We start from the raw sequence: 12193 nt of genomic DNA, 5'->3' as shown, positions 1-12193 counted from the left end.
GTGCCACATGGAGGCTGGGATCAGGTGGGGACTCCCCGCTGACCCCAGGGTCCGTGAGGTGCTGCTGCTTTGCAACGCTGCTGCAGGAACCCGCCGTCAGGCTCCTCCCAGCGTTTCAAAGTGGCAGCGCCGTGTGGAGTTGGACTCCCCAGCTGATGGGCTCCACACGGCGCTGCCACTTTGAAACACTAGGAGCCTGACGCCAGGCTCCTGCGGTGGCATTTCAAAGCAGCAGCAGCTGCTGCTTTGAAGTATCCCCTTGTTCCCCTCCAGCAAAGGGGGAAGAGGGGAGAGCAACTAGTCAACAAGCTTGCTGACTATCCGATAAACATTTGTTTATTGGATAATCGACTAGTCTTCACATCCCTATTGCCAGCACCAGATAGCTAAGCTGGTGGGTTGCATTCAGTAGGGAAAACACACACACACACGCGCCTGGCAAGGATTTCCATTATTAATAGTAGCAGTGGCCCAATTTGATCTCACACCACATAGCTCTTTATATAAGCAGGTCGGACCACAGTCAATCTAACAGTCAGCTCCTCTCAGGCTCTTTTCATGTACCTACTAGATAGATGTTATCCTCGTATAGAAAATTCCTCTCATGCTTCAGGGGTAGCCAAGTTAGTCAGTACAGAACAAACTTAAAAAACAACACATAGTTTTTAAAGTGCTACCAGACTAACAAAACATGAAGATGGTGTCATGAGCTTTCGTGGGCACAGACCACTTCTTCATCTGAGAAGATGGTGGTATGAGCTCTCTCAGATGAAGAAGTGGGCTGTGCCCACAAAAACTCATGATACCATCTTCAAGCTTTGTTAGTCTTTAAAGTGCTATCAGACTATTTGTTGTTTTTTAAGTTTATCTTTCCCATGGTTCTCTTTTAAAATTACGACTAGAACTAATTTACAATCACAATAAAAAAATTAATTGTTTAGATCATGAGCAGCTACTACTATACTATTAGTTCTTGGGTAATCTCAATGCTCAACACTGAGGTGACATGATAACATGTCACCCAGGCATAAGCAAAAGGACAAGTTTGTCAATAACTGCATGTTGATGTAGGACTTAACCTTAATTTTGTGTTTAACAGTGTTCGGCTTAAAAGGCAAGCCAATTTGTCACACAGTCTGAGCAAAAAACTTAAGACAATTTACTTAAAAGCAGTGAGAAATATTTCCAATGTTTAATTTGAAGAGTAGTTTGAATACTATAACCAGGGCTCGACAATTAATGTAATCTACTCGCCCGTGGCAAGTAGATTACAAGCTGGCACAGCCGCACAGTGCGGTCTGTGCATGTGCAGTGTGTCGAACCGCGCATCTGACAAGCAGGGCTTGCCGTGGCTTGGCAAGCCCTGACTATAACTATAAATATATTATAGCTATAACTAAATTCAACACACTAGTTGTCCAAAGCTGCCTTCTGATTAGCTGATAGAACCTTTTTGGCATTACATGTCATTATGTTCAATAGATGAAAAAGAAAGGTAACGGATGAAGAAAGGTAATATATCCCATGGGGACAGGAAATGGAAAAAGGGTTTGGGAGAAACAGTGAGGGGCTGAAGGAGAAACAAAAAAGGTGATAGTGTCAACAGCCAACTTCTCCAAAACGCAGAGCTGCCCTTTCAGCGGCAATTTGTGGCTCTTTTTGGCACCCTCTAATCCATTATTTTAGCATTAAAGCTAAATAGAGAGCTCTTTTTTAAAACAAAATGAGCTGAGAGCATTTATTAGGTCTCAAAGTGCTGCTGGAAGGGCTACTGGATTTCTGAGAAACAGAAAAAAATCTCAAGTAGCCCAGGAATCCTTAATGTTGAGAATAAATATATTTAAATACCGTCCAAAAGATGCCTACATCTCTTTTCCAATTAGTATTCACAATGGAGGGCAATGTTGAATAAAGCCCATTTTTTTTAAATGTAAAATTAACTAACCCTACTCTAACAGTAATAAGCTATTTTATGGTATATATTAATGGGCTACTTGACTACTATGACCTCATGCCCTCAGCCACCTGAAAAGAGGCATCACCACCCTATTAATGCAAACTCACCACAGCTTTTATAGTTAAATATATTTGACACCTTACATTGACTGTCTTTCTACATGAGAAATTCTAAGACATCTCTTTGATGAGGCCTGTGTTAATTACATTTGATCATCTAGAACTATTTAGAAGCTTCATTTTGTAGTGCATCAGTGTGTGTCTCACCTGAGGGTTGTGCACAGTACCGAAACTTGATTATGCCTTTTTAAACTTAGAATTGAAAAAATAAGACTGAATGAGTACAGACTGAACCACTAGTCCATAATCTCATTGTCTCGAATTTACATCTCCAACCATGGCTGGGCTGTCTTCATTTCCAGTCTTAAATACAAGTTTTAGTGTTTTCAGTAGCCACTGGAAACTTCTAACTCCACGAACATTTTTGTTCTTTCACAACACGTGGCAGAATACAAACACGAAAACTAAGGAAGAAAATGACTTCTTCATTTGCAACTAAGACAATGACCGGAAACAAATTTATTACATAAAAGCAAATGTAAAAAAGATTTTATAGAGGCAGCAGCGCAGTGGAGGAGGGGGGTGAAAGGAGGGAGAAACAGGTGGCACCATGGAGCTAGTGCTGGGGAGAACCATCATTTAAGAAGGCTCCTGCCTGATACCCCCACCACCCTGCTGCAAGGCAGCAAGGAGGAGGCAAGTAGGTCTGTGGAGAAGGCAAGCATGGTGAGCCCCTTAAAAGCTGGCTCCCCACACATTCTCACCTGCCACTCCCCCCCGCTGCTGTCTCAGAGGCAGAAGCATGAGGGGTGGGGCCCAGACAGGAGCCAAGGCTCATGGAGAACCAGCTCCTCCCAGACACCAACTCCCACTCTTGGTTAATCATGTAGTCATCTACAGGATGACCTCCCTAATCTCCACAGCATCAATACTCCAGCGGAGACATGCCCTTAAATAACAGGGTTTGGACAATTGGGAAGAAACTGTGTGAAGTCTTCAAGATGTTTCTCATTAGTAGAGAGAGTCAGTCAGTACAGATATGAATTTTACAGGTTAAAGTTAACTGGTGAGGGTTGGAGCAGCCATGGGCAGGAGGTTGCTTGAGCCCTGCGGGGGGAGAGAGGGTATCCTGGACAGGGGCTGCTCTAGCAAGGATGCTGGAGCAGCCCCTGCCTGACCAGCAAAAGGCCTATTCAGGCTGGAGAGATCTTTGTCCAGGGAAAACTCCGGTGTCCTACAGGAAGGGGTTGCTCTGGAATCCCAGTGAGTGCAGCCTCTGTCTGCGGGAGGGGTGAGTGTGGATACGCGCTCCACCCCAGCGGCAGGCCAGGCTCGAGCATCCCGCCCCCCCAATCAGTTAGCTGGTTAAAGAATATAAATGTACATCCCTAGTGGTCATCTTAGCAGAGCTAAGGGGGGGAGGGAAAGGGTGTCTAGCTGTGAAGCTCAACAGAACTCTTCAACCAAATCTTAGGATTTCTACACAAGTTCTACTGCTGCATCACTCCTAAGCAACTTCATTTTGTAGAATTAAAGGAGGTATGTACTAGGAGTGGGGTATCATGGATCCCAATGGTTTCCTTGCCCAGCATCTCTCCTTTGCCTGATGATGGATTCTCAGCAAGGGACAGAGAAATCTCAAAACTTCGTCCAAATCTTTATTTGAAATTCCCAGAGAACATTAGATTTCAGGTGACAGGAGGAGTTTTGACATTCAAAATACTTTATCACAGAGAACACAGGAGTGTAACAACAGTATTATAGGATGTGACTATCAGCAAGATTAAGGAAAGCATCAGTGTACTGGATAATCAGCTTGACAATCAAAGAAACTAGATGAAAAACAGAGTACCTTGTGCAATTTTTAATTTTGAAGATAAAGTACGTTTTTCACCAGAGTTCGAGAAATCCATTCACGCAACACAACCACGATGGGGTCATAATTCTCAAGCAGGGAAACACCATCAACTTTTGCAAAATCTAAGCTTCAATTTAGAGTATTATATTTCTAACCCTTTTGATTGCAAAGAACGATAATCTTCTGAATATGAAATGTTACAGTCAATCCTGCCAAATATACCGTTAGCTCCAGAAGCTGTTCAGAGTAGGGATGTGAATGAATAGTTGACAGATAAGACTAGGCTCCCTGGTTCCCTCCCAGCACCGGCGGTGCGGTGCCTGTGTGTGTGTGGACAGGGGAGGCTGTCCTGAAGCAGCTTCTGTCTGTGATGGAGGGAGAAGGGGGAGGTCCATTGCGGTAGCCTTCCCATCTTCCTCCGCAGACAGGGGCTGCTTCCACCCCACACTGCTGCCTCTGTATCAGAGGCAGCAGCATGGGGCAGCAGGCAGCCAGTCCACAAGGGGAGCTGGTTTTTAAACTGGCTCCCCTCGCAGATCAACTCCTGCCTGACACCCTTCACTGCTGCCTCTGATCCAGAAACAGCAGCACAGGTAGAAAGACAGTACCTCATGCTGTTTTGAGTTCCCAGTATTTCTGCAAAATCAGTCTATTTTTTATTTAGGATACTAAATATAGGCACAGGCACCTTTTAGATGCCTCAATTTGAAAATAATACTTTAAATTTTAATTACAACAGCTGAATCTACTATTGGTGACTGGTACACATCCAAAATACAAAATAATATTTAACTAGGGACATCATACATCTTTAATGTGAAATCTAGATAACTGCAAAATTTGAATTAGAAATTTGGGTACTACCGCTCCCCTCAAAACGCCTAGCAACTTTCTCATTTTATTTCTTTTGTTGATGCACAAAGAGACTTATGCAAACAGGGAAAACTTGATGGATGCAACAGGCTTTGTCTACAATTGTACCACCTTAACTACACCAGTATGTACAAGTGGTAAAACCCTTCAGTTAAATCAGTGTAGCTTATTCCTATATGGGCAAGAAAGACACTATCAGCATCTAAGGTTCCTTTAAATCAATTCAGCTTTATCCTAAATTGTACAGGTTGACTCTCTCTCTAGTCCACCACCCTCAGGACCTGACCAGTGCAGAACCAGAGAACTGTCCCAACCACAGAAGGTGTGTTCCAAAATTAAATTATAGGAAAAAATATAGTAATAGCTCACTTACTATCTTGAATAGGCCTAGCTGGCAGTACTTAATACTCTTGAGAAGTTATTCCGCTGTTTTCATTACCATAAAATGTATCAAAGGTTGGGGTTTTTTTCAACTCAGTTACAGGCCTACTTACTTTCTAGCACTTCATAACCCCTTCTCAACCACCAGATGCAGTAAAAAAACAAAAATATGCCTAGATATTGCACATGCATATCTATGAAGTCAAAAGTCACTCCTGCAGGGCTTTCCACATCCCAAATAGATCATCCCACCTGCAAACCAAGTGTCCATGAAAGCCCCCAACCAATCCTCCACCCCAAGCCTCCCTCCGTCCCACTCCCCACGCCTTCCTCTATCCCCCCGCCTCCTCTATCCCAGCCCCCCCCACGCCTTCCTCTATCCCCCCGCCTCCTCTATCCCAGCCCCCCCCACGCCTTCCTCTATCCCCCCCGCCTCCTCTATTCCAGGCCCCCCCCACGCCTTCCTCTATCCCCCCCGCCTCCTCTATTCCAGGCCCCCCCCACGCCTTCCTCTATCCCAGCCCCCCCACGCCTTCCTCTATCCCCCCGCCTCCTCTATCCCAGCCCCCCCCACGCCTTCCTCTATCCCCCCCGCCTCCTCTATTCCAGGCCCCCCCCACGCCTTCCTCTATCCCCCCCCGCCTCCTCTATTCCAGGCCCCCCCCACGCCTTCCTCTATCCCCCCCCGCCTCCTCTATTCCAGGCCCCCCCCACGCCTTCCTCTATCCCCCCCGCCTCCTCTATTCCAGGCCCCCCCCACGCCTTCCTCTATCCCCCCCGCCTCCTCTATTCCAGGCCCCCCCCACGCCTTCCTCTATCCCCCCGCCTCCTCTATTCCAGGCCCCCCCCACGCCTTCCTCTATCCCCCCGCCTCCTCTATTCCAGGCCCCCTCCTGTCCCAGTCCCCACCTACCTCTACCCCCGGCCCCCTTCCGCCCCACTCCCCCCGGCCCTTCTTTACTCCGGCCACGCCCCAGCTCTTCACACCCCTTTTTATCCCAGCGCTCATCCCGCTCCCCGCCCCCCAACACCACCGCTGCTGCTCCCCTCCCCCTCTCCGGCCGGCGTTAGACCCGCGCGGGCCTTGGCCCCTCACCGTTCCGACAGGGCGGCGCCCTGGGCCGGGCGGCAGGAGCTCTGGCCCCGCCCGGGGCTGCGGCAGGGCGCGGGGGGATCCCGGCGGGGGCCGACATAGCTCCTCGCTGCGCCGCTGCCTGTGACCCGGCGGACGCGCCGCACGTCACCAACGGAACCGTCCCCGGAACGCGCGCAGCCGCCGCCTTCCGCCCTGGCACTGGCGCAGGAAGGAGCGAAGGCGGCTCGGCCCGGCGCCACCGCCCACAGCGCCCCCTAGCGCCGCCTCCCAGCCTCGCGCCGCCGCCACGGCCCCCAAGGCCACCGCCCACAGCGCCCCCTAGCGCCGCCTCCCAGCCCCGCGCCGCCGCCACGGCCCCCAAGGCCCCCGCCCACAGCGCCCCCTAGCGCCGCCTCCCAGCCCCGCGCCGCCGCCACGGCCCCCAAGGCCCCCGCCCGCAGCGCCCCCTAGCGCCGCCTCCCAGCCCCGCGCCGCCGCCACGGCCCCCAAGGCCCCCGCCCACAGCGCCCCCTAGCGCCGCCTCCCAGCCCCGCACTGAATCCTTGTCCGCAGCGCTCCCTCCCAAGGGCCAGCCCCACAGATCCCCTGCACCTCCCAGCCATGGCCCATGTGAATATGCAAGTCCCAGCTCCTGCCCTGCCTCGCCAGAGCCAGCCCACTGCAGATCTTTCTGTTGCATCTGCCCCGTGGACCCTTCCCTTTGTCTCTTCTCTTGTGCCCTTCCCCCTAGATTTGAGCCTTTCCGATTACAGGTCTGAAGGAGGAGTCCTTAAGCCTAGGACCCTTCCCTGTCCTTTCCACCTCCAGCTGGAATGTTCCTGCAGAGTATAAATGTAACAGCAAAGTTTTGTGAGGAATCTGGTTTTACAGGTGAGAGAGGCAAAGTCCTTCCAGAGACTTAGTGGCACGGCAGATCCTGGCAGAACAGTGCCATACACCTACAAAATGCAACTTTTAATATCCTGCACCAAGTTCAGCTTCCAGCTGGATATAAAAAGCAGCCCTAGGCAGAACACAGCACAGAGATCTAGTCTGGTGGTTACAAAGCCATGGCTGAAGAGTCACATTTAAAGGGAACAGCCACAATCTTCATGTCAGAGATGGAAAAAAATTGTTTTGGTTCCTGTGACTGTGTGTTCTTCCAACAGCAGCAATGAACCCAACTATACTTTTACAGTGAGATGCTTAATGATAAATATCAGGTATTCACACTCAGGAAGAGGAGCAGATATCATGCGCACCGTGTTCCTGAGTCTGGCAGATTGAACTTCATCTTGGGATTGCCAGATGGTTTCAGCAAAAATACCGGACATACTTGACATTACATCACACTCTACATTACATCTTATTAAGAAAATACCAGATATTTATATTTTCCCATTTATATTTTCTCAATTTGTTTCCTGAACAGAAAGCTCAAATAGTGGACTGTCTGGTTTAAAACTGGACACCTGGCAACCCTACTTCAGCCAGCTCGCTCTCATCCCACCCCATGTCCTCACTGGACTGCATGAGACAAATACAGAACTGAGTGTCATTAAGGTAGTGAAAACATGGCAACCTATGTCTGCTGAGTAGCCCTCTCAGGCGTACCATATACACGCTGAACAGGGAAGGGGACAAGATGCAACCCTGTGGAACTAGTAGAAGCAAGTGACCCAAACAACTGTCTGGGACCACTCAAGAAACACTCAACAGCAGCCATTTCCATTCCACTTCTACTTCCATCACCTGAGAGTAAGCAACACAATGACAATTGATATCAAAGGAGGTGATAGATCTAATAATATCAGAATCTGCTGGGGGGATAGATTGTAACAGGCTAGCTTATTCCCTCCCATCGCACTGGAGAGATAGGGGCTAGGCTAACCTGATTATAGCATGAGCTCCACCTGAGGGGAATTAGGCATATCCCTATAAAGAGTGGAAGGTAGGTTTAGTAAAGAAAGGAATGTTAGGCATAAGTAGTGATAAAGCTCATCTGGAACAGCAACTCAGTAGGAGGCTTAGAGTCTGCAAGGAAAGCTTCAGGCAGGGAAGTCTGTGAGACAGACTCTTTAAGGGGAAGACATGCAGAGACCAGGAGAGGAACTTAAGTGGCTGGGTCAGAAGTGGCATGGGAAAAATTGCAGCAATGGTAAAGAAACAGATCTAGGGTATGTCTACATTGTAACATCTATAAACCCAAATAACATGCAAAGATGAAGCTGGAGGAAAACAAGAAATAAGATGGTGATACTGTTTTAAGCTTATTGCTATAAATCTTTATTACAGCAAGTTATTTATAGGATATTAAGCAAATGTGAAATCAGAAAACTGGAACAGTGTAGAAAATGTCACCAAAGTAAAGAATCCAATGACTAAAATGAAAACATGTTTTATATTTCTCTTTAAAAGTAAACTGAATAAAGTCTTCCAAAATACTATGTAGGGACAATCATTTGCTGGTTTTAGGGACTGGAGAAGGGGAGGGGGAGAAAATACTTAATAGACCATCCCCATCCCTGTATGAGAGTCACGGCTGTAGTGATGCTAACATGAATATTCAACAACTTTTCAAAGGCTCTATAATAATCCAAGACCAGTTTGAAGTTGGTGCAGTTTTGATTTTTTCTTATTTTCATATTTGAGGGTGGTTCAAAGTTGCACCACTTGTTCTCAACTGTTGGTAATGTCAGAATTGCTTAAATGTCTGTAGGCTTCCTAGGTGACATGTGAACTTATGAGTTCTTCCTTTGTAACGTTGGGGTCTTTCCCCAAGAGACAGTGCTGTGAGAGACTTTTTAGCCAGACATGTTACAGTGTTGCTGTGACAATGTCTAAGTTTTCTGCATAATAAAGGAAAAATCCTCATATAAACACTAGCCCAGTGTTTCTTAATCTTTTTAAGACCGAGGAACATCATTTTTTTTTTTGAGGAACCCCAAGGATTTTTTGTTAAGCAAAAAAAAGAAAGCCAGGAAGAGTCCGGGGGGGGGGGGGGGGGAGGGAGGGAGAGAGAGTCATTGAGGAAAAAAAGAGATGGGGGAAAGCCACCTTTAATGGTGGCTATTTTGAATTCTGTTCTCCGTTTAAGAAACACTGCACTAACCTGTTATAATGTTATTGTATTGAAGCAAGCAGTGTTCTTATGAAGAGTATCCAAAAATGAGAAACCTCATGAAAAAATTAAATAAAGGGGTCATTTTACAACTTGTATTATCCACATGTCTATCCAATATATCGCCCTGAAAAATTCACACAGCAAAATGCTTTTTCTTTCCCTCTTTCTCTGTCTAAATTTGCTATTCTAATTTTTATTAACAAAATGAAAGTTTAAAGCTCCCGCTAAACTATACATTTTGACACAACTGTGTGGAGCTGTTATAAATTGTGCTTAATAGGAGCACAGTAGGTCAATGGCATTCCGGTGGCTGTTAAAGGGATGTGAAATTTCAAGTTATGATTTGATTTTCTTTTAATGAACAACTCACAAGATAATTAAGAGGAATATTTCCTGAGAACTAAGGCGGCTTCCATTAAAGACAGAATCATGGGAGACAAAATAGTTTCTGGCTGCTGGTTCTGAGACTAACCTATGTACATTAGATAGCTACATACTGCTTGGCTATGTCTAGACTGGCATGATTTTCTGCAAATGCTTTTAACGGAAAACTTTTCCGTTAAAAGCATTTGCGGAAAAGAGCGTTTAAATTGGCACGGATGCTTTTCCACAAAAGCACTTTTTGCGGAAAAGTGTCCGTGTCAATCTAGATGCACTTTTGCACAAAACCCCCCCGATCGCTATTTTTGCAATCGGGGCTTTTTTGCGCAAAACAAATCTGAGCTGTCTACACTGGCCCTTTTGCGCAAAAGCTTTGCGCAAAAGGGACTTTTGCTCGAACGGGAGCAGCATAGTATTTCCGCAAGAAGCACTGATTTCAGACAGTAGGAAGTCAGTGTTCTTGCAGAAATTCAAGCAGCCAGTGTAGACAGCTGGCAAGCTTTTCCGCAAAGGCAGCTGCATTTGCGGAAAACCTTGCCAGTCTAGACACAGCCCTATGGTATAGTTATTCTTGTAAGGCAAGGGGAATAGAGTAAAAGTCACCTTTAGAGTGATATAACTGAATTACACCAGAGGGATTGGTAAATTTATTTTAGTTAAGTCACAATCCTTACTGAAATAGTTACTGCACTGAACTTTTAAGTGTAGAACATGCCTAAGATTTCCTGTCATAGGCATGGGAAGTAGGAGTGTGCAGGGGTGTTGCATAACCTCCAGATTTTCCTTCTGGCCACTGAACCCCATGCCTGTGCTAGCTGGGGTCCAACCATGGGTCAGCTGATGCCAAGGGGCTCTGTTGCCAGCCATAGGTCCCACTTGGTCACCGGCTTCTTGGGCAGGGTCCCACTCAGTCACTGGCCGTAAGGATTCACCCTTGCTGTTGGCTCAAGGATCCTATCTGGCAGTTGGCCCTGTGCTTGCAGGCTCTGCTGCTGGCCCGGAGGTCCTGGCTATTGGCCTGTAGTCTCATCTGATTTTGACTTTTCGGCTGTGTTTAGACTGGCAAGTTTTTCCTCAAAATCATCTGCTTTTGCGGAAAAACTTGCCAGCTGACTACACTGGCCGCTTGAATTTCCGCAAAAGCACTGACGATCTCATGTGCGATTGTCAGTGCTTTTGCAGAAATACTATGCTGCTCCCATTCGGGCAAAAGTCTTTTTCTGAAAAACTTTTGCACAAAAGGACCAGTGTAGACTGCAGAGATTTGTTTTCCGCAAAAAAAGCCCCGATTGCGAAAATGGCGATCGGGGCTTTTTTGCAGAAAAGCGCGTCTAGATTGGCCACGGACGCTTTTCCGCAAAAAGTGCTTTTGCGGAAAAGCATCCTGCCAATCTAGATACGCTTTTCCGAAAATGCTTTTAACGGAAAACTTTTCCGTTAAAAGCATTTCCAGAAAATCATACCAGTGTAGACGTAGCCTTCATGTTTAGCTCTGTGTTAGAGTGCTTGATGTTTCAACTTTAATGCTAATACTAGGTTGTTGGGGTGTATGTTTTTAGTAGAATATATAGATTATATATAGATATATTTGTTTTCTTTTTATAGGCTTGTTCACCAATCCTGCAGTTATTACATCAGTATGTTGCTATGGACATTATTGTAATGTCAAAATTCTATTTAATATGACTTCACTATAAGACCAACGAAAAAGGATGACAAGCTTGTTTGGATACTCCTGTTTAATATTTAGCAACTATTATAAGACATTATAGAAAATGTGTGAAAGGTTAAAAGTTTTTGAGTTTTCAGTCTGATATATTTGCAAGGTTCCTCTATTGTAAAAACTACACTGCTAAAGTCAAAGAAAATGTAATTTTGACGTTCAATTATTTTGTCTTACAAAGCTTAATGAACTTTCACGTATAGCATTTAGCCTGTGATTAAATCCATTAATTGCTATCAAATCCAGATGTGTTAGCACTTAACACACCAGCCCCCTAATGCAATTCCATCATAAACCCAAATCCATTAATTTTCAGATTCATTATGAATGAGGATGCATTAGCAAGAGCTGGATATTAAATCTGTAAGCAGTTAATGCTACCATGCAACCAATAACATATGAATTGGCTTACTGAGTCAGCCCATTGGTCCATTTAGTGTGGTATCCTGCTTAATGATTCTGTGGAAGGAAATAAGTGGCTATCATGCAGCACACCATTTGTTCAGTGCTGCGGAAAAAAAATATTTCCAGACCTTCGCAGTCAGCAATCTTATTCCCTGACATTTAAGGTTCGGTGTCCTTTGTATCTTTCAACTTCCACAAATGTAAATATTGTTCATACAAATATTCAATCCTTTAACATTTTTTGTCACAGAATTGTTTTGAAACAATTTATTTTAATGCAACAAACTATATTACTATGATTAAGGACTGAGTCCTGCAAACATAAACAATGTTGCTTACTATCATGAATCATTTTAT

The 12193-nt window shown here is 45.7% G+C and overlaps 1 protein-coding gene across 6 annotated transcripts in view; it reads right to left on the bottom strand.

The window, feature by feature from the left end:
- The window catches only part of SEC24B (SEC24 homolog B, COPII component), an 84222-nt gene extending 77784 nt beyond the window's left edge, over positions 1-6438 (bottom strand). For 5 of the 6 annotated variants that reach the window (XM_075929709.1, XM_075929710.1, XM_075929711.1 and 2 more), the window contains exon 1: positions 6225-6438. In XM_075929709.1, coding sequence (XP_075785824.1) covers positions 6225-6321 — 97 coding nt within the window. In that variant the 5' untranslated portion in view covers positions 6322-6438. The remainder of the gene's footprint in view (positions 1-6224) is intronic. The other variant, XM_075929712.1, reaches the window with a different exon arrangement.
- Positions 6439-12193: the final 5755 nt, after the last annotated feature.

Source organism: Pelodiscus sinensis, chromosome 5, assembly GCF_049634645.1.
Source record: "Pelodiscus sinensis isolate JC-2024 chromosome 5, ASM4963464v1, whole genome shotgun sequence".
Taxonomy (NCBI): Eukaryota; Metazoa; Chordata; order Testudines; family Trionychidae; genus Pelodiscus; species Pelodiscus sinensis.
Note: the sequence above shows the minus strand (reverse complement) of the source record. Positions and strands in the feature narration are given on the sequence as shown.